This window comes from Falco biarmicus, chromosome 5, assembly GCF_023638135.1.
Source record: "Falco biarmicus isolate bFalBia1 chromosome 5, bFalBia1.pri, whole genome shotgun sequence".
Taxonomy (NCBI): Eukaryota; Metazoa; Chordata; class Aves; order Falconiformes; family Falconidae; genus Falco; species Falco biarmicus.
The window spans coordinates 26,257,945-26,281,418 of NC_079292.1; the positions used below are offsets into that span (position 1 = coordinate 26,257,945).

At 38.6% G+C, this 23,474-nt stretch overlaps 1 protein-coding gene across 3 annotated transcripts in view; it reads left to right on the top strand.

Moving 5' to 3' along the window:
• The window catches only part of USP6NL (USP6 N-terminal like), a 130,816-nt gene that overhangs the window by 59,953 nt on the left and 47,389 nt on the right, over window positions 1-23,474 (top strand). For all 3 annotated transcript variants that reach the window (XM_056340281.1, XM_056340283.1, XM_056340282.1), the window contains 2 exons: window positions 653-735; window positions 21,711-21,750. In XM_056340281.1, coding sequence (XP_056196256.1) covers window positions 653-735; window positions 21,711-21,750 — 123 coding nt within the window. The remainder of the gene's footprint in view (window positions 1-652; window positions 736-21,710; window positions 21,751-23,474) is intronic.

Sequence of the window (23,474 nt, forward strand, 5' to 3'; positions counted from 1 at the left end):
ACTTTTTGTTCTGAGTGGTGGCCTCTCTTCATACCCAGCAACCTGTGCATAGCTCATACCGGAAGAATATATACCTGAAATATACTTAAATTTCTGCAAGTCTTAGGAAATTTGGTCGTCGGGGTAGAAGAGAAGAACATGAGTGAATGCATCATAGAGGGAAAAACCTCAGTGCTGCATTCTGTTTGATAGCTGCTGGAAGTCAGCAATAACGTTAGCTCAAGACTGTCAACAGTACGTGCTGTTGTCAGGTGATGGTTCAGGATAAATGGACAATGGAAATAAAAAAGTAGAAGGCACTCTGTAGGGACCTTGATGGACTGTTTGGAGGTGAACAACAGGTGTGAGATTATTATGAGTCTCTGGTTGAAATCGGTGGTTGAAATTTATTCTGTGTAACAGTGACCAAAAGAGTTTTTCTGTGATGAAAATACTGTTTGTAGGGACTGGGAGAAGTGTGCTGCTCTCCTTTTTCTTGGATGGTGAGTTTAGGACTAGTGTTTTGCTCCCCCTCCTCTACCCTACTACCAGTGTATCCCAAAGGTTATGCTTTCAGTGGTTGAATCCTGTCTTCTGTGTCTCAGCTTATTGTTTCATAAACCTTAATATGACTCTTTTTGTTTTCTTACCCCCCCCCCCCCTCTCTCTTTAGGGACGGGAGGGTGCACAGATTGAACCATGGGAAGATGCTGACTATCGTCTTTACAAAGTCACAGATAGATTTGGGTTTCTACAGTAAGTAGCAAGCTTGAAAAGAAAGTAAGATTAAGAGTTTCCTACTATTACTGTTTATGCTTTTTATTGTATTGCCTGTGTGCTGAAATTTATTATGCCTTTTAATAGATCTTCTGGAAACTGCTGTGTAAGTTTTGGGTGATCTTTTACTGTGCTTTTCAATTCCATTTCTAACTGGGTTTTAGTTCTGTAATTTGATCCTGCGTAGAGAGTGAAATATTTTTGAATATTTTATTTGGGACTGAAATTGCTAGTCTACAAAAAAGGTATTTCAAGCTCAATTAATCTGCAGATAAAATTTGGTTTTAAGTAACTGTGTTATAGAAACAAACCTGAAATTTTTGGAAGGATTTTTAAGGATTTTGTTATAATGTTGATCTTTAAAAAAAATCCCAACACATTTTAGATTACTCACACAGTTGTTCATATACAACCATTATCTGAATCCTTCAAAGATAAATACCATTTTACTTCATGTATTTAGTAACTTTACTGAAGTCTCTGCTGATTTGGGACCTGATGATGCATCTTAAAGTCAAGTCAGAAAATGCCAGAATCCAGATCCGTTTACCCTGTGGGTACGTCCTTTGTAACAAAAAAATCTCTTGTTTTTTTGGAAAATAAAAGGTGAGAGTATTAAATTATATTGGGATTTTTGTGGCTGGCAGATATGAAAATCCAACTTGCAGAAACTGAACACAAGCTGATTTGCTACTTTTAGTAAGATCCAGTCAAGACTCTGCTATACTTGGTGTTTGGCATTTATGTTTGAATGTGACACTGGAAGAGGTTTCCCAGAGAAACTGTGGCTGCCCCATCCCTGGCAGTGTTCAAGGCCAGGCTGGATGGAGCTTGGAGCAACCTGGTGTAGCGGAACGTGTCCCTGCCCATGGCAGGGGGATTAGGACAAGATAGTCTTTAAGGTCCCTTCCAACCCAAACCATTCTGTGAAGTGCAGTTAGAATCCAGAAAAATCAGTGCTGATCAGAAAACTTAATAATAACTATGTGCTTTATAGTACTGGGGGTGGAGGGGGTGTGTGTGTGGGTGGTGGTTTGGGAGGAATTCCCCCTCCCCCCCTTCTATTTTGTAATGTCATTGTTTTTATAGGCTGTCAGTTAAGTCATTTTTACCTGTAGACTGCCTTTTGCTTCATCAGGGTGAGTTAATTTGGTGTATGACTTCCAAACAATTCTGTTTTACACAGAGAGGTACGTCTTTGTGTTGGTACCACGTGAAGGTATTCTTAATGCAGAATGGATTTAAGAATTGTTTCTTGTGCAGAAGTAATTGAAGCCACCGCTAGGTTCACCACTGACTTCAGTGGGAATTGATTCATGTGCCTTGAGATTTGTGAGTGGATTCTTGATTTTGGTATCCTAATGAACTCCTGAACTTTTCCTGTTACTTGTATTTAATATTAGCCTTTTTGTTAGGCCTGGAAGGATGTTCGTGTCTGCTGCAGTTGCTGCTGCAGTCAGTTTTCAGTACTCTTGTGTTTCCTGGCTTCAATGCGATGGTATGTTTCAGATGCAGTTATGAACGTGCTGCTTGGCAAATCAAGACATGCCAGTTTCTGTGCTGCTGTAGGCACAGGCTACTGTGGGCACCCTTACATCGCAATGCAGTTGTTCTTGTGATGTAGTAGGGTAGGTGAACCATAGTGATTAGACCATACTTCCTCCCTAGTAATGTCTTTAGTCACCAATGCAGACAGAATTCATTCTCTATATAGTCACCTTCAAAGATCAAAAATCTGAAAGATTTATAATAATGAAGACTGCACAAATTAACACTGTGTGTAGGTACTCTGTCTCTTCACTATTTGTGGAATATTTCTTGCTTATACGCTATTTGATGTTGCATTATACGGCAGATTTTACCTGAGAGTGCCATCAAGGTTGCTTTATGATTCTTTAAAGCAAATTCATTGCAAATGATGTTTTTATTTTCCGGAGAAATAAAAGCTCTCCTAATAGGAGAGCTATAATTAAGCTAAACATATCAACTGTCTTTCCTTGAAAAAGCATTATATATTGCACTATAGATTTTACCTATGGTCTAGATTCATGTATACTGTGACACTGAGCCTGTGCAATCTTCTGTTTCTGAAAGAAACTCCTGTTCCTATGGGAATTTGAAATTAAGTGGTGTATACCAAAAGTCTCAAATGGTTATCATCCATGAGAGCCATAATTCCCTGTGACCTATCGGGTCTTTACAGTGTAAATTAACAAACAGCTGATGCAGACTGAAAACTCAAAATCTGGGGACAGTATGAAACTTGCTGTGCTCTAGTTAAATTGAGATCTGCAGTGACTTGTAACCTTGTTTATATTTGCATCTTAAAATACCAATTAGATGAAAAATGTCTTTTGTATCAGAAGGCTGCTGAAAGTGGGGAACCTGATGGAAAATTAGGGCTTGTTTTCTCAAGTGCCATATCTCTCTATTACTATCAGTATTTTATAAACTTTTTTTTTTTTTGGCTATGTTCTGTCTGCAGCTTTCATTGGCTCTGCAAAGGGGGTGCATTCAAAGTTCAGCTGTTTACTGACAGGGCAGAAAAGATAGGTTTAGAATAAAGCACTCAAACTGCCTGGGTAACTTACCACCAAGGAGAATATGGGAGAAAGTAAAGACTAGAGATTTTCAAAGAGTTTTCAAAGTTTTGGTCAAATCTAAGATTCTTCTGAGCCCCGGTGTCCTTATTTGTGTGTCAACTTGGGGAACCTGAAGACACACTTCTATTGTCCTCCTGCCATACCAGTAGAAGTGGGTAAAACTTTTTAGATTTTCTTCTGAGAGCATACTGAGTAGCAGAGGGAAGGTGTCTGTCTTTTATGTAACGGTGTAGAAATCGCTAGTGATTGGAAACAGATACGACATTTCCCTTCAGGTGAAATACCTCATCTTAAGGCTTACTTTCATTTAAAACCCATGGATGAAATATATTGCAGCTCTGGTTGATTCTGATTGTTGTTGTAGTATTTATTGTTTACAGTAGTTAGGAACATCTTTGCACTGTCTTAAAATTTTCATAGCTGCTGACTTAAGAACACTATTTAATTTGTTCACTGTAGTACTTTTCTAATTCTGCAAATGAATATGGAACTTTATTGACTTTGGATATTAAAAGGAAATTGGTGTGGACAGGTTATTAAAATAGCTATATACCTATTTGAAACAAAAACCAAAAAAGCTGAGTTGTTCCCTAAATTCATTAAGTATTAAGAAAGTAAGTTCAGTGAGAAGTGCCGAAGCATTATAATAATGAGACTTGTTTGAAATTAATAAAGAGAAGTTTTAGAGGGAAGTTTCATATGAGAAGAAGGTTTCCAGCAAACATGCTGAGCTGTGAAATAATCACCTAGGGAGCTGAAGGGGTCTGTCTCTTGGTTTAAGATCAGATGGTACAAACCAAAAGGCACCTCTGTGAGGAGTTTTGTCAATGGGATTGGCAAAGATAGGTGCATCCCCATGAGTAGGAAATCAAGCAAGGGGGACAGGAGGCCTGCATGGATGAGCAAGGAGCTGCTGGCAAACCTCATTTAAAAAAAAAAAAAAAGAGGAAGAGGAAGTTTAGAGAATGTGGAAAAAGAGACCACTTGGGAGGAATAGAGGGATGTGGTCAGAACATGCAGAGAGGTGACGAGGAAAGCTGAGGTCCACTTGGAATGGAAGGTCATGGACAACAAGAACAGCTTCTTCAAGTACATCAGCAGGAAAACAATGACTAGGGAAAACGTGGGCTGCTGCTGAATGAGGTGAGTGCCCTAGTGACGGACACAGAGAAGGCGGAGTTACTGAATGACTTCCCTTGCTTCTGTCTTCACTGCCAAGGCCAGCCTTCTGGTTTCCCAGACCCTGGAGGGCAAGAGAGGAAGTCTGGAGAAAGGAAGACTTTCCCTTGGTGGATGAGGATCAGGTTAGAGATCACTTAAGCAGACTTGACTCACAAATCCATGGGCCCCGATAGGATGCACCCCATAATGCTGAAGGAGCTGGCGGATGTTATTACTGAGCCACTCTATCTTTTCTGAAAGGTCACAAAGAAGAGGAGAGGTACCTGAGCACTGGAGAAAGCCATTGTCACTCCAGTCTTCAAAAAAGGCAAGGAGGACCCAGGAAACTACAGACCAGTCAACCTCACCTCCATCCCTGGAAGAGTGATGGGACAGCTCACCCTGGAGGTCATCTCTAAGCATGAGGAGGAAAAGAAGGCTATCAGGAACTGAACATGGATTCACCAAGGGGAAATCATGCCTGATCAACCTAATCACCTTCTACGGTGGAATGACTGGCTGGTTAGACAAGGGGAGAGCAGAGGATGTTGTCTATCTTGACCTCAGCAAGGTTTTTGACACTCTCCCATAAGATCCCCATGGGCAGGCGCAGGCAGTGTGGGTGAGGTGGGTGGGCAGTGAGGTGTTCTGAGAACTGGCCGAGCGGCAGAGCTCAGCGAGCTGTGACCAGCGGTGCAGGCTCTGGCTGGAGGCCTGTAGCTCGTGGTGTTCCCCAGGGGTCAGTGCTGGGTCTGGTCCTGTTCAGCTTCTCATCACTGTCCTGGATGCAGGGACAGAGTGTGCCCTCAGCAGGTTTGCTGATGATACAGAACTGGGAGGAGTGGCTGGTGCACCAGAAGGCTGCGCTGCCATTCAGTGAGACCTGGACAGGCTGGAGAGCTGGGTGAAGGGGAACCTTGTGAGGTTCAACCAAGGCAAGTGTAGGGTCCTGCACATACGAAGAAACCACCCCATGCACCAGTACAGGCTGGGGCTGACTTGCTGGAAGGCAGCTCTGAAGAACCCTGGAGTTCTGGAGGACAGCAAGCTGCCCGTGGGCCAGCAGTGTGCTCTTATGGCCAAGTCCCAATGGGACCCCTGGGGCACGTTAGGAGGAGCATGGCCAGCAGGTTAAGGGAGTGGAGTGGATCTTTCCCCTCTGCTCTGCGCTGGTGTGGCCCCGCCTGGAGTGCTGTGTCCAGTGCTTGGCTCCCCAGTTCAAGAGAGACAGGGAGCTGCTGTAGAGGGGCCAGCAGAGGCTACAGAGGTGGTGAGGAGACTGGAGCATCTCCCTGATGAGGACAGGCTGAGAGAGCTGGGGCTGTTCAGCCTGGGGAAGAGAAGACCAAGAGGGGATCTTGTCAGGAGGATTGGGCCAGGCTCTTTTCAGTGGCGCCCAGTGACAGGACAAGGGGCAGTGGGCACAAACTGCAGCATAGGGAGCTCCTTCTGAATGCAAGGGAGACCTTCTGTACCTTGAGGGTGGCAGAGCAGGGGAACAGGCTGCCCACAGAAGCTGTGCTGTCTACTTCTCTGCAGACATTCAAAACCCACCTGGATGTGATTCTATGCAACCTGGTCTGGGAGAACCTGCTTTACCAGGGGTTGGACTAGATGATCTCCAAAAGTCCCTTCCAACCCTGACCATTCTGTGATTTTCTGACTAAATTGTAATGGGTGTGTTTTCAGTAGAGAAGCTTACAAATTGCATGAAGCGTGCATGAACAAGAGTGAGTTAAAATCTCATTGTTGGCTAAAATGTAGAAAACTTGGTCTTACCAATTACTGTTGTTGCGAGGCTGTAAAGGAGTGGTGGCCATTATGGTTTATTTAAGTCATATGCTGTTGCGGGCAAACCAGTCTCAACCGGGGGAATCTTTTACGTAATTTAATTTATTGCCAAATAACACAACTGGATGGATACTGGGCAGGGGGATCCAGAAACATAAAACTTTTAATGGATACCTAGGGGAAACACCTCTTTCCCCTCTGCCTCCAGGACAAACTTCCCTTGCTTTTTGCTGTGGGTTACCCTTGGCTCACCCTAGTTCCTTTGGTGAAGCAACAGGCATTGCAGGGGGGTTGAAGTCCATCATGTCATGGCTTCTTTCTGCTGCTCCTGGTTTCTTGTTTTTGTCTTCTGTCTCTTGTCTTACATGTTTTCTGCTGCCCCAGTGTGGGTCTCTTGTGGGCTGCAGTCCCCTTGGAGATGTCCCTCCTGACCTCAGCATGGCACACCTCCTTCCAAGAGTGCATCTCCAGCCATGTTCCCAACAACATATTTCTGTATGATCTATATGAGAAGCAAAATCACCTTTACTTCTGCCCACATCTTCATTTCTCCTGCCTCTAGCAGTTGCCATGCTTTTAAAACTATATTTTAGTAGCGGTGTCACGGGTTGCTCTGACTGAAGTTTTGGCATATGGTGGCTGGGTTATTGCAGTTTCAGAGCCGGCTGGAGCAGCCATGACTGGCACAGGGCAGGTCATGGCCCCCTCCCACACAGGTCGCCTCTGCAGCACCTGGCTATTGAAACCCCACCAGTTCTGCCCAGTACACGTAGTGATGGGAACTGCCACCCTGGGTGCGGAGTCAAGCACTGGAAACTCACTGACACAAAAAAGTAACTGAGATACTGGCTGAGGAAGCAAGGTTTTTCTGTTGCTACCAGAACACTGTAAACACAACCATAGTTACTAGGTTGTCTGTAGTAAAACCCGACGGTGTTTTCTTCCTTCTGTAAGGCTGAGAATGTATTTGAAGAGAGATGCTTTCAGTGTGCTGTTTTCCAAGGGGGAAAAAAGACCTTTTCAGAGTCCAGAGGTCTCAAATGACTCTGAGGACATAGATCAGTTCTGGGAGCACTATGCTTCGGATGCTGATGTGCCTTCTCATAGCTGAGATTATGCTGCACGTGGTCCATGTGGACCCTGTTGATGGCTCTTTGTTTTTTCCAATGCAGTATTCCCAACCCTGTTACATTAATCTCAATTTGAAAAGCAATACAAAAAAGGTCAAGTAGCATTGGTTGATCTCAATACAATTTCATACAGTATTTATTCTATTAGGGTTGTTCATCTTAATGTAGGACTTGTTTCTGTCAAGTACTGTTGGTCTTCCTCAATGTCACCTCGTATACATGGAGTAGTGCCTATTAAAACTTTACTCTTGCCTTGCATAAGGTTTGTCTCAGAGGAGCCCATGTCCGGGAGCTTATCTTAGTTATGATCAAATATTTCTTATAGGTGAACTGTGGTTACCTATAATCCTAAAAATACATATTTTCCTTTTAGAGAAAGGCAGCAACTTCCCTGCCCAACAGTTGGGTACTCATACCCAAGGCATGGTCAGTGTTCAATACCATTTTTTTTTCCATTAAAAATCCTGCTGGACTCCTGCTTTCACATTATAGTGCAGGAATGCTGAATAATAGGGCTTGTGTGAAAAAGTCATTAATTTTTAAAAGGAACATTTTTTTTTGTCTTCCAGGAAATCTAGCACCAGTGTTTGTGTGTACATTTTACCAGTGTTTTGATATGATTGAATAATCTTTTCTAGAAAATGTATACTTGAAACTGTGTCTGATGGATAGTTTGTTCTGTACCTGTTGTTGATTGATGCCTAGCACACTATCTCAGGGGACCACCGTAGTGCTCAGATCAGTCTCAGTCTATAATACACGACTTTTTCAATCAAGTGTTTTAGGAATGGGAGAAATGCCTTGGATCTCTTCACAGATAGTCATAACAAAAACTGTTTCAGCTGGTTTTGGAAATTAAGAAAATGGAGTATGTTTGGTATCCATGAAAATATGTTTTTTATTTGAGCGTTTTTCTTTTTTTTTTCCTCTTGGATTTGTTGTGTCTTTTTGGTCAACATTGTCAAGCCATTGTGTCAAGCGACTTCCCACCCCCAACCCCTGAGTTAATCAAAAGTTCTCATTTTATGCTCAGAATAAACACAGAAAAGCAGTACAGTGTTGCAGTTAAAGAAACCCACAAAACAAACAAGTAGAAAACAAAAAATAAAACCCCTACTCCAGAAAACTGGACCCATTGCACACCACAAAAAAACCCCAAACAGAACAGTTCCCTTCTGTCATATCTTAGAGTCTGGCTAGATTTTAAAGTAAATGTTCTTAATCTTTTCACTGTGGACTGTTCTTTCATAGAAACTTTATTTACTTTCTAGATACTTCACTTTGCAGTTTTTCTAGCAGCAGGCACTGATAAGGGGATAACTTCAGGGGAAAAAAACTAAAGGAATTTCTGAGTGTCTTGAAGCTCATAGCAGGCATTCCAGTCATGCCTTGGGATCTGGGCTTTCCCCCTTCCCCCTCTTTGAATTCTTTAGTTGATTTGTTACTGGTTTGGGATAGTTAAAAAAGCTACTAGAATTAATATTCCTTGAGTAGTGGCAAGTTCCCAACTACTACTAGGAATATTTTAAAAGATATTTGATTTCTTTTTTAAGCCTACAGTTTAAATAATATCTATATTAATTTGTCTACTTAGAAATGGCAATTATATGATTATTTTTATAGTTACATTATTAAAGGTCTTAAAGCAGCAAAAGAAAGCAACAAAACCAAATGCCCGTCAACATTTTGTAAATAAATAAGAATTTAAACTTTAACTGAAGATCATTGAAGCATATATTTAAAGATATATTTCTGTGAATGTATCCTTGTGTTTAGTTTTTGCCAAACTTTCTGGCTAGCTACAAGGATCAAAAAACTTTGTTCTTTCCCCCTCCTCCCTTCTCTGTCAAATATTAAGGTCAAATGGTCACAAGAGCACTGGTTGATAGGGGTTTGCAAAACAGTTTAAACTTTGTACATTCTCCTGGAACAGGGTAGAAGCTGAAAGCAACATTTTGCAACTCAGAAGGTCAACACCAATTTCATGTTTAAAGAGCCAGTCCTCTTTTGGGCCTTTCAGCACCCAGCCGAAAGTCAGAAAGCAGGATAAGCAGAACAGCCTCAGTTTTTTCCTAGGATAGCACAGAAAACTAAAATTTGAGCAAACAGCTGGCTCTGAACAGCTGGAAGGCATCTTGCTTAACTTAGGGCTCCACACCAGTATGCCCCTGTTCAATATACTGCCAGGTTCTGCACTTCTTTGTACCATAATCTCTAAGTCATTGAATGACATTCCCTCTCAAGGATGAGACATCAGCTGGGATCATTTGTTTGGTACCTGTTGGAACTAGTTATTTCAGTCTTTCATCAGACAGTGACCAAGCAAAAAGTATTAAAAAATAAATAAATTCTGCCCCTTTCCTTTTGAGTTAACAATTTGGATTTATATTATCTGGTGTGTATATTCTGTTTATATACACACAAGTATGTATATTCTTGTCTGATTGTTTTATTTATCTCTTTCTGTACATCACCTAGCTGTAGAAGGAGGTGTTCAGTTTTATAAGAAAACTGTTTAAGACCACAGTTGTGCTGTTCTAAGTAAGAAGAAAATAGCATTACTTTTTGGAATTCAGGGCAGATAGAGCTCAAGGCCAAATTTTACTACTCTACATTGGGAAACATAATTTGTGACTAATACATGCTGACTAATATATTGTGGGAAGCATTACAATTGCTCGGGTCTTAATAGCTATAAAGTAGAAATAACAGAAGAAACTACAGTTTATTTACTGCATCTTTACAAGAGCTTCTTTCTTGCCATCATTCATTGATGAACGGCATCAGCTGAATTGTCTTGTTAACTTTTCACAATGAGCTGTGAAAATCAAAAGCTGTCATGATATCACTTTAAAAATGCAGCAGTTATTTTCAAGACTTTTATTTCTCCAACCTGCACACTATTAATTCTTTTCAGGTCTTGTTAATATCAAGGTCTGTGTTAACTTGTATTGATAATTGTTATCTTACAGCATTAACCAATATTGTCAAGTTTTGTGGTCTATAACTTGGCTGATTCACCTTAAACATGTTTTTCTTTTACTACCTGTTCATTAAATGGAAACTGGGTATGTATGTGCAGTGTGGCAGATGCTTTTATGCTGATGAATATCCAGGGATTAGCGTAGTGAGGTTGGGCAGATTGGATTTTTGCAAGGTTGTTTTTGTTTGGTTGGTTTTTTTCCTCTAGTGAAGGAAAAGATGTACAATAGGAGTACTAATGGTAGAAAATACAGATGTGTGGGTTGTTCCCACCTGCTAACATTCAGAAAGCTCTCTTAAAAATTTGGGTTAGATTGTTGTATGGCTCTTATAATACCTCAGTGGTGATCCTGACGGAATCATACCAAATTACAGCAGCTGAGAATCTGACTCATACTCTTATTCTTTACCCCTGAGTCTCTTAAAACAGTGAACATGCCTTTAGAGTAGTTTGCTGATGATGGAGATTATTGTGTTGCCAGAGATGCTTTTTAAATGCAGAATTAGTTATTCTTTCCTTTGCTAAGATAGAGGCCTATCTGCTCTCTTCTATCAAACTTTACTCTTCAAAAATATGTATTGTGTTTTTATTAGCTGCAAAAATGAGCTAGGAGAGCAAAGAAATGGAGAGCTCAATCAAGAATTGTGAGATACTCCATTAGATTTCTCCAAATTAAGCTATTGATTTTTTTTCAGTATTATTATTTTGCCCTGAACTTTTTAATAGGGAGCAACATGATAAGCAACTAGTTGTCCTCTCCTTTGTTCTGTTTCTTGGTAATTTATAGATAGCCTTGCTGGAAAATAGCCCTTGTATCTAAAATATTCTTTGTGCATCCCCTAATACTTTCTACAGTGTGCCTGTTGAACCACGTGTCCAAGGACAATAACTCTCACACATCAAACCTTGCTGATTTGAGTAGGTACACAGGTAAAGTCTCTCTAGATAAGAGATATAAGTACTGATTTCTGAGGGTTCTTGACAGCAAAAGCAGTTATGCTGAGATGCCAAAAGCTTTGGGTAATAGAAATTAAAGAAGAGTGGTAGCTGTTATTTGGTAATATTCAAAGTAGTATGTAAAGAATAGGAGTTTTATATCATTTTAATTTCCAATTTTTAGTAGAAAAGTCTGTACATCAAAGTTTAAGGAAAGAGCTCTAAGGTTATTAGAGCTGCAGGTGTTATTGTTCATAGTGACACACAGCCACTATCCCTAATTTTCTAGGTACAGTAAGTTTTACCAAACACATTAAGTGACATGATGATGGGCTAAAAGAACAATGATATATTTAGTCTTAACAGTTCAATTATAAATAACTAGTTGATCTTTAAGGTCCCTTCCAACCCAAAACCATTCTATGATAAATGTAAATCTTACTGTATTGTGGTCATTCAGTAGGGATTTGCTGTCATTTTCCTCTCCTCTTTTCTTCTCAGCTTTGTGAGACAGGGTCAGGCCTACTTGTCAGGAGGGTGGCTTAATTCTTTCGTGCCTTGGGGGAAAAAAATGTGCTAAATTCAGCCTCTTTCAGCTGCCAAAGAAAAAAAAAAATCACTTCACTGGACTGATTTTGCTGTGAAATATTAATTGCTAATCAATGTAACGAAAAACTGGTGTTCAAAAAAACCCCAAACCAACCACAAATTTCAGCTCTATTTAATTTTCTTCCCTTTTGCTCCAATGTACACTGAAGATACTATTTTTATTTAAGGAGAGAAATAGAAGTTTTCTTGGGTTAGTAATTGACATTCAGAATGCTGCTTTTTTTAGGTCCATCTTCCCAGCATTAGAGAAAATCTTTTTTTTTTTTTTTTTTCTCTTTGCATGCTTTCACAGGGAACTACTTCTAAATATTTTAATTGCATTTCTGTATCACAAAGCCTGGTTTGAAAACACAGCACTGATGAAATCATAACAAACATTAATGAAGAAGTTTTACAAATTTTACTGTTTATCAGTTATGGAACTCCTGAGAAGTTGAAATGAATCTCTGCTTATTATGCAGCTGTGAAATGATGGGGCTAAGTTTTGGAGACATATGTTTTAGAGACCAAGGAAAAAAGGGAGTTTTATTTAAATGTCACTGACAGTGGAAGAGTACATTGGATTTGCTGTAAATTTTACTTAGTCGTTATCCATCCTGATTGTTTTAGTTTACAGCTTTGCTTCCATGATGGACAGTGCAGTTTGATCTCTGCATTCATCTCCTCTTATGGTGGTGGTTGCATTGTGAACCTTTTCTTTACATGGATGTGTTTGAACTTAATTCTAAAAGCATGAGATGTTTGTGGCAGTTTTCAGTAATTGCTTCCTTAAATTGATCTTATTTTGCAATAGCAAATGTTTTTGAATGTTTCGGTGGTGCAAGGAACTCTTCAATGTTTTTGCTGTTCACTTTTCCTCACACTTGCTATTTTAACAAGTATTTCTTGCCAGCCTGATGGCAAAAGTAGCCATTTGCTCAAAGGTGTTCCATGAAAATTGTCTAAACCAGACCTAGCAGAAGGGAGAGGAATGCCAGACTTTCTCTCCCAGATGATCACCTGTGAGTTTAACAATCATATAGGATCTCACAGTATTTGCACACCACTTGCATTCTTGGTGGTAGAACTTCACCAGAAGAAGGAGGAAGGGTCAGTCTTCTGGTTTTGGCTAGGTCACTGTTTGAGACAGGCTTGCTTTAGAACCTCAGAAAGCTAAGGAGGCTATTTGAACCCAGAATCGGCTCATTTTGTGCAAGGCTTGAAGTTATCTATTTTGGACCGGTATGAAGAGAAGCAGCCAACCACCTGTAATTCAAACAACAGCTAAAGAACCCATCCTGGATTGGTACTTATAGCCACAAAAAGAGAGTCCTAGGTTGTCAGGTGTATCTCTTAGCTATGCTTTTGTTGTTTAATTTTGGCTTCCATTGGAAAATCAGCAGCTTTGCCCATGTGCAGTGCTTTCATGGTTGCATCCATTTTTAATATCTATGTGTCTAGAAGTTAACAATTTTTTCTGTGGTTTGGACTGCTAATTTCAAATTCTTTACAAAAGCATTTAAGATGCTCTTCTCTTTTAATTCAGTTTTGTTCTTGTTAATGAAAGTTGTTTTTTTTAAGAATCATTTGGAAGAGGTTTTGATTTTTTTTTTAATTCCCACTACCACCCACCACCACCTCACCACCCCTCTGTTTTCATGATGATGTAGTGTATGGTTCTTCTATTACTATCCCTTTATGCACGTTCTTTCCATGGAAGGAAGGAATGTTCTGTTGTTTGCTATCGTTTCAAATGGTGTGTATTTTTTTTTTTTCCCCTAAAGCTGTCATAATTGTACCCATTTCTTACTCTTATTCTTAGGACCAAAGCTGAAGTTTGAATTTTAAATACATTCTTTCAGCTGAGTTAGTCCAGGCTGTCACTTCAACAACCCTCTGCAGCTATGGAAGGAAATGAGGTGAATTCAATCCCGCAGATTTGATTGCAAACACAAAAAATAAGCTGCAGGATAATTCTGCCAACTAAGGACAAATAGTGTATTTTTGTTAACAGCTGCTGCTACTTGATTTGAGTAAAAGATCACCCACTGTGTACGAGGAATTCGTGAACTGCTTCCTTTTATGAAAAGAGTTATTAGGTAGCAGAACTGAAAAAATGATTGAATATGGTAATATGATTTAATTTATACAATATACATAAACCAATATGCATTGGGTTTGAGTTACTCTTTAAACTCTAAAATGTAAGGATTTAACATAACATATTCATTATTGCCACGTACATTTCCTACTATATTTAGCATTTCTAGAAGATTAAAATAACAGAATACAGGAATGGCCAGAGTGTGCTTCAGTGATGCTATAATTAAAAAGTGCTAAAAGAGGTCTGGGGCTGGACAGCTTTTATAAGTGCAAAGATGTTGCTGCTCTCAACCCAAGTGAAAGATCCACCAAAATGGAATTTGAGACTGCAGAAGATTATTTCATAAACTAAGCAAGTGCAGGTACATAAAGCATTGAGCTTCAGCAGTGAACAAGTATATATTGCTGGAACACTACCATCTTAGTTAGTTAATGTTGGAATATGCTTTGTATAGCACATGAATTTTAATACAGATAAAGCTGCCAACATGTAAATCCTGGATTGCTATTAATATATAGTGTAAGAGAGCTGTACAGTAACTAACCTTTAAGCATTACTTAAAAGCAATATATATATATACACACACACATATGTATGCTTAAGGAAAAAATCCTAGGTGTTTTAGACATTTATATATCAGATGTAAATCAGAAGCAAGGCAAGGAGATTCATTCTTTTTCATTTGCCTTTACCCTCTTGAGAGTTGTAAGGTAGCTTAGATAAAATTTACTCTTTTATAAAAACACTCAGAATGTGATTCTGAGAAGATGTTTTTAACCTCAGTGTTTGTTTATATTCAGTTAGTGACATCAGAAGTCACTAGAAATGCTGCTGTGCTCAATTAAGCAGATTATAGATTTTCTCAAAGGTTTTCTTGATTCCAAGCTTGGAAGGCATTAAAGTTTGCGCATATAACATGCCTTTCACTAAAGACACAAGGAAGTATCTATTTTAGCATGTGGCAGTGAAAATACAGGTATCTTTTTGCTGTTAATTTCTTAATCACTTTTAATATTGGCAATACAAACTTTATAGCAAAGTTGTCTTCTCCCAAGCAGTAAATTACTAAAAAGTCTCCACTTTGAGAATTATTTAATTGAATTTGATAAATCTTTTGATTTTAATTTATCTTATGTCTGAGAGTTGCATTACCTGAGACTTTCTCGGCAGGAGCTACATGTTCATGGCACAGTGCTGTGCATATTGGCAGCAACATCCACAGAATCCACAAATAATAATTGTAACTAAAGCCTAGTCACAAAAATCACATGCAATCCAATCTTACCTGCATTAAATTCTTTGTTACAGCATATTTCCTGGTACTTATATTGTGCAATATCAAATTGCCTTATCTTGTATGTTAATTAATTGCTTTGGCTTGCATATGAATTTTAACAAAACTTCTGAAAGGTATTTTTTCATCTGCTATAGTCACCACCCCCATACTGTGCAGAGATTGAGTGAAAACTCAAAGTGGATGATTGCAATAGCAGAGCTCCAATTATTTTGATAGACACAGACAATCAAATTGTGATTTATAGAAGTAAAATGTGTAATGGAAACAAGGAAGTGATCCATGGAATTTTATCTGTGGAGAATCTATCATTTAGTTTAAAAAACAGCTTTCTTACTTTCTCCTTAATATTTTCAGAAATCTGTTCCATGTATTACTGGGTTTGAAAATGACACTATTGCTGTTAATGTCTATTGAAAGGTTGGAGCATTAAAGCAATCATTAATAATCCAAATTGTTGTGAAAATTAATTTGTCCTGAATTCAACACTTAAGTTATGCTTTAGATTTGTGCTACAAAGAGTTGAATAACTTAATCAGAGGTCTAAAGAAAGGCATGACACTGAAATAGTTTTATTTCTACCTAATGGTTAATGAGGGTTTTTTCAGTTGACTTCAGAAAACAGTTTGCTTTGTAGCCCATCTTGTGACATAATGTAGTATAAAAATTGTCTAAGTAACAATGCTGTGTGTCCTGTGAATTACACAATTATCTTATTTATCTTCTGTTCTATAAGATGACTGTAAGACACTTTTCAGCTAACTTTAGGACACAGATCAGTATGTATATTATATGACATGAGGCAGTAAAAGCTATGCGGAAACAGTATGTATACATACAAAATAAGGCATCATTCAGTTGCAAAGCACTGTTGTAACTATCCATAATACGGTGTATTACTTGACAGTTTTGTGTATTTGACACTAGAAGGAAGGCAGACCTAAAAGAACACCTAGTCAGTGTGTTTATTGTTGTGAATTGGTTTTCTAGTCTGGAGACACTAATTTTTTGTCTAGTAAAGTTAGACTCCTACAACTCACTTCTGACAAATTACGCAGCCTAGAAACTGTTGATACTTGGGGAAGATTTGCTTTTTCCTAACACATCTGAGTACTGAAATGTTTTTGCAATTTGTTACTCAACAATCTGAGTTCTGTATTGTACAGCTCCATTTGTACTAAAACCTTTTTGTTAGGTATCTGCCAACTGAATTCTGCCTTTCTTTCTCATATCTTAGCTGTGCATGATCACTTTTCATATATTTATTTCATGACACTTGTGCATTTGAGCTCTGTGCTTTACTAATGTTTTTGTGAATGTTTCACTTGGAAATTCCTTATCATAGAAGTTTCAAAACTATATAAATGACTGAATCTTTTTTTTTTAATAATGCCCTCAGAGTAATTCTCCTGGGTAGCAGCAAGTATGTTTTCCTCCTGAATTTAAACACTTACCATTGCATCATGAATGAAAACCTGAATGCATAGCATATATTTCTTCATGATCAAGTTAGCAAGACCATGAAGATGGGTTTTCTGCAAGAAACATTTCCCCACATTGTATTTAATATGTGACAGCAAATATGATTTCAGAATAGTTTTCAGTTAAAATGTGCATGCAGTAATACAAGGTGATATTGCACTTAGTACTTTGAGGAAAGCATGAGAAAACAATTGAGAAATAGTTTGAGAAGCTATTTTGTGTAGGGATTGCACCACAGGTTTGATGAGGATTCAAGTTTTTTAATAGCCCCGTTATACTGAGTTCAGTAATATAGAAATACTGAATTTAATTGACTATATATAAAAAAATAATGACTTGTACATGTCACACTTATTCCTGCATCATGTTTCAGGATAAAGGACCCCAAAGTTCTTCATAGTGCACTGACTGATTCTCTCTGGGGTAAGAAAGACTACAGCAAGTAGAGAGGGCTGTTAAGCAAGTGGTGTGTTTGAAATAGAAATTATGAGAAATGAAAATGCACCTTACAAAGAACTTTGAACACAACAGCTCTTTGGTCAAGTAAGCTTTGTGGTAAAGATTTTTTTAGTCTGTTATGGTCAATTTTTGCCAAAAAACCCCCACACCCCTAAAGAAAAATTCAGTGTCAGGGTTTATACAGCTTGGAACTGTTAAGAATTGAATTGATCCACTAGAATTTACAGTTCTGGGGTTATCAACATATGAAGATTGCTGATCGTTACACTGAACTTCTTCCCTCCTACACTGAAGCTGCAAATGATGGAGGTGCATTTACACGTCTTAAATTTACTTGATCCAAACTAGAAGCAGGAAAATGCTGTGATTTGAGCCAGCAGGGAACTTACTTGGGATTTAAATACAAATGTAGGAAAAGAATAAATCTGATGAGTGACTAATATGAGAAAGTCTTTCCATGTGTTTATATTGAACAAATATATCAAAGTGCTGCCTAAAGAAGACTGATTTAAACAGCAGCAGTGGGTAGGTGGCTTAAGCTTGTTAAGTCTGAGACATTTCAATTTAAAACTACCACTGTTACTTGAGGAGACTAATTACAACACATAGCTTAGTGGTCAAAACCATAGATCTGCAATGTTCTGAAGCGTCAGATATTTATGCATTTAAGAATAATATTTCTTTTAAGTGATCTTGAAAAATTTATGAAAACCTGTGTTAGCCATCGTGGTGGATTTAAAGATGTAAAATCCATTCATCGAGTATAATTAATAATGAAAGTTTTTTTCAAGCAAGTCCTTGTTCTTCAAAATTAAATTATAGGTGTGTTTTTAACTTCTTATAGGCCTTACAGTCCTCACCAGAAGGTGGAAGTAGTTCAGACTGAAAGGTAGAAAGACGACCTTTGGCTGGTGCTGCAGATCACCGCCAGTGAGGACCACGAGTAGAGATCCTGAGTTCCAGTTAAACCTTGGAGTCTATTTCCTGTCCATGAAATGTCTTTGAAGAGCCTTCTAGTAGGAGACCTAGCATGTCATTGTCTCGAACCTGCTCGTTACTGGCGTTAGGGTTTGGTCCCAGAGTTTTTTCAGCTCCCAAGCCTGTACACAACATTGTCTAGAGCTTTCTCTTAATGCTGTGATGCCAGAGCCCTTGAACTGCTGTTGGGTTCCAGCATGGGCCACCCAGCCTGTGGGTGGGAGGCTGTTGTCCTTACACCTGGGGCAAAGGCACATACCAGACCTAATGATTCTTGATTCCTGTCTGATTAAACCAGTGAATTTACCCAGTTTGGATCTTTATATATTGTGGACAATACAGTGTTAAGATTTCATTTCTGTGAAGTGAGACCTTATTTACATGAGTTCAGTTAAAAGCTGTCTTTGTGACTCCTCTTTTGGATATCAAGTATTGTATTGTTCCAAGCTAATTATGTTAATTAGTCCTGTTCTTCTCTGTATCCCCTAAATGAATATTACTTGAGTTATTAAAAGAAAGCAGTCATCTTAGGGCAGTAGCTATATTAGGTTAATATTGTTTACTGCTTTGCATTATTACTTGAAGTATCACAGATAAAAATGATTGGGGGAAAAATACAAGTTTAAATAGGCTGGGGACAGTGGGAGAAGATGCAACGTTAAAAAATGAAGGTATAACAATAGTAGATTGGCTAAGCTGGGAAAGAAAGGAGAAGATTTATTACAAAGAAAAAGAAGGTACAGTAAAATTACGCTGATTAATAGACATGAATTGATTTTGTGTCTGATCCCATCTAATCCTTTTTAGAAAAAAAAATTGTAAGGTGCTTCTACATAGTAAATGCATACACTAAATGGAAATGTGTTTATTTAAAATATGTTTAGGGGATTGAGAGTTTGCCCACTGTGCCTTTCCCTCGGTCCTTGCAGGAGAGATTTGAATAGTATGTATGTGAGTGCATGTGTGTAGTCAGTGCTATCTAGTTAATTGAAAGGAAGATCTCCAGGAGCTCCTGTTCCAGTCCAGTGAGTTACTGAGCAGCCTGGGGCAATGTGCTCAGCTTCTGCGAGGTTTTCCTGGTGCTCAGCTGCCAGCAGCATCTTGGGGAGTAAAAATACGGGGCTGGCTTAATGTGCTCCTGTGGGATTTCAGTGCATAAAATGTATAGGTATATGGTATTAGTGCATAGCTGTGCAGCTAAAGAAATGACAAGGGATGTGGTCATCAGTTTGCTGCTGGATTAATTTGGTGAGGGAGTACACGTCTGCTTCCCAGGACAAAGAGCCTTCTTTCACTGCCTGGTAGATTCAGCCATGCCTTTCATTTGCACATCAGTGATAACTTGCAAAATTAGCAAAGAGTAATTCCTTAATAAATCATTGCGATTCATATTCTTACTTTGTGATAAAAGAAGTCTTGATCAATCTTTCATGTGATTAGCTTCCATGCCAGGTTAGGAAATGTGAAGACAAGCTGTCAAGAGGTACCAGTTCAGCAGATGAGTTGCTGTGCCTGGTGTGAGTCTGCAGGGATGCAGAACTGTCAGATCGGTGTCTTGCACGTTGCTGACAGCACTGGCAGAAAAAAAAATGTTTCTTGTGCGTGCAGCCAGCTGCTGGTGTGATCTTGTAGGGCCACAAAGAGCAAGGCTGCTGCGGGCTTGTCTTGCTGTGTGAACACCATGGTGCTTCTGGTGGAGGTAGGGAGCACCTGCAACTGTCACTAAAGAACTGAAAATTTTAAGTGACCTTTGAAAGGCTTAGCAATCTTTGTACTTAAATCTAAAACAAACATCACCACCACCACCACCCAGCAGATTATTAATTTTTTCTTCCCCTTTGCCTATTTTTTCATTTCTGTTCAAATAAGCTTAATTTCTAGGTGATATTTGGCTTAGAAAGGGCCTACTTTCGGTTTGTTAATTTAGTATTGTACACATTACCATATAACTGTAATTTTATAACATTTACAACCTCAGGTAGCACTGAATATAGGCAATTTCTACTGAATTAGATTTTAATCAGATTTTTTTTTTATTTTGATGCTCATCAAGAAAACTTCCAGATACTTGGAAAGTGCTTTTAAATGAAGAGATTATGCTTTTTGCAATGCTGTTCAAAGGGAACGCTCTTCAGGATTTAAAATTAATTTCTAGGCTGTGTACTGGAAACTTTGGCTTGTGTATGTGGTCTCCAAAAAGGTGTTGCTTAGAGCAAGCTTTTTCATTATATGAAGTACTTCAAATGTATTTCTTTATTTAAATATAACTTCTGAATCTGAAACTGCATCTTTTAAATGAAGTGAGATCAAAGATAATTCAAGCATTTTCAGTTGGACTGTTCTTGCATTGACTGCAGCAACAACTACTTTTGTAGCCTTCCTCAGTGGATTTCTTGCCCTTGCAGATTTGGTACAGGTTTAAAATACTGGGTTTTAATATTCTATTATAGAAAGCTATAATGATGTGGGTAGGAATTTTTCCATAATATCAAAACTTGGTAGAAACTTTTTTTTTTTTAAAAAAAAAGGATTCTACATGATGCCTGTTTTTTAGTCCTAGTCCCTTTTAAGGAGGGTTTTGTTGGGTGTGTTATTTATCTGATCTGTAGAACAGAAAAATGGAGCCTTGCTACTTACAGATGAGCTGCTACATTTTCAGAAGCTGCAGACGATGCAGGCAAACAGGTTCATTTGGCATCAGAGTGGTCCAGTTATTTTTGATAAGAAAAGCAGAAGTTCTTTAACTAAGAAAAACTAAAATAATATAAAGACTGAAAATGTATCTGTTCAAAGGCTTCTTTTCAAGCTTTCCATTCATAACCTACCTTTTTAGAGTTAGGCTAAGAAGTTAAAGGACTGTGTTTTTTAAAACAATTAGATCCCTAGTAATAAAACTGATTTTTGCTAATAGTCTGGGTTTTTCTTTTTTCCCCCTGCCACTTCCTCCCTGTTAGTCAGAGTGAGTTTTACAGAGTTTTGTAGACTTCTCCTAAGTCAAGCAAAGCCTCAGTGCCTTTCACAGGGCACAGTAGTAAAGAAGGAAAACCTTTGATAGGGGTGTTTCAGCTAAGAGTAGTATGGTCTGATAAACAAAACGAAAATTCCCTTAGCTTTCAGTTCAGTAGTACAGCACAGGGTGGTTTTACAGAAGAAAAAAACTAAAAATGTTAAGTCATTGTCTTTTGAAGCTATGCAACTATGATTTTGAAGGTTTAAGACTGAAATAGTCCTAATTCTGTACTTAATATATTGTTTTACTGTGGTTAAAAAATAAATTCCAAGGGTTCCTGTGTGTCATTGTCTGTCTTCTTTAAAGTTCAAAATCCTTGTTTACTTGTTACTACATGTTGCTACTCTAAATGATTACTTGTAAGAACCTGTACCGAAATTATTTTTGTGCCAAGATTAACCAAGGCTAATATGTGGACTATCTCTTTGTTTTCAGTCCAGAGGAGCTTCCTGTCCACGATGCAGCAATAGAAAAGGTAAGTCCATTGCCTTCCAGTTTTTTTGACTAGGAAGTAAACGTTTACAGGCTTACAACTTTTTATATATAAATCACTGTGAAATGAAATGAAGCATTTTAGTGATTTGCATTCCCAAAGCAGTATGTTAACTTGCCTACAGATCCCTTGGGGCCCACATGATCTTACATCTACTAGTTGCAGCAAGACCTCTTTTTTCCTCAGCAATTATATGAGTTAGTAAAGGCAACAAGAGCTGCTTAAGAGATCAAATTGGTCTCTGCCCTGGAAGAGCAAGAGCTGTTGTCTCTGTGTCACAAGCTGTCATTAGCTGTGCTGGATGGATGGATGGATTGTCTAAGTGAGGTGGTGGCTTGATGCTGAGGTGTATGCAGCCATCCCCTGAGGAGTGTAGCTTGCTTTTCTAGTTTGGTAAATGGTGACAAATATTCTGGCTGCCACTGAAACATGACAGCCTCCCTTGTAATGCTGAGATGAGCCAGGTGTGTTCTGGACATGCAAGACCTGTCAGAAGCTGGTGCAGGCTCTAGTTCAAAATTCCTTCTGCTGCTGGAGGGTACTGGAGGAGAAGCTGGGGAACTGATACTTGGGAACATGGAAAGCTTTCATTAAAATAAATGGAGCTTAATTTCTGCTTGTCTGGACCTTATTACTCTTGGTATTTCCCCTTGGTCTGTCAGGCCCATTGTTATCTACAAGACCAGATCACATCCTTTTTGTTTGTCCATATGGATCTTCTGTATCATCACAAAGCTCAAGGTAAAATATTTTAAGCTGTAAATTTAAGGTAGCCCTCTTGGCTGCACAAATCGGTAGGTGCATGGAAGAAGGATGGGATGACTTGTTCCAAGGCAGCACATCTCCCCGAGGTGTTCTGTGGTTCTCAAACTGAATTATTTTGAGCTTCAGTATAGGGCTGGTAAGAAATGCTTCTCATGAAAGAAGGGAACTTGTGAGTCCTTTTTGTTTTGAATTGGTTCATGTGTGTTTCTGTGTTTGCAGCCTGAGATAGTTGTCTTTTCCTGCCCATGTTTCATTACATTTAATAACATAATGAGTGCATATATAATTTTGTTTCCTTCAGAAGGACACAGCAGGGTGGTGAGCCTATGAACATAAGTATTAGACAGCTTGTAGTTATTATAGTATGTTTTGCAGCTCCGATTCACTATGGCTTTGTAGTTAGCCTTAAATTATTGGAGGGAAATAGTGTCTCAGTCCTCTGTCCCATATTGTATTCATGCTGTCTCAGACAAAGTGTCAGCATAGAAACTGAGTCAATGTTAAATTGCAAGTCTCGTGTCTTTTTATAATCATACAGTAATGGTCCTGTATTGGACTCCTGGTTATACTCCTGATGATATCCTGACCTCTGCTGGTTTGAGGAATATCTTGTATTCTATCATTGGTGTTTGAATCTTTACAATTTTCAAGATACCATTCATGGGATAATTAATGTACCACGTTAATGTAGGCTAACACTAAAGTCACTTGCTTGGCCGAACTGTTTATGCTTTCCTTTTGCCTTACTTATGAATTTTAAAAAATACTACGAAGTCACGTTATCATTATGTTTGCAACTTATTTAAAGGGTTGTGTATCCTTGAGACTTTTGAATATCTATTCCTCATGTACATTCTAGTGTGAAGCTTAAGCTGGGTTTTCTGTGTATGTATTCATGTGCATGATATTTTTAGAATAGTCTTTATTACTGTGAATGCAGA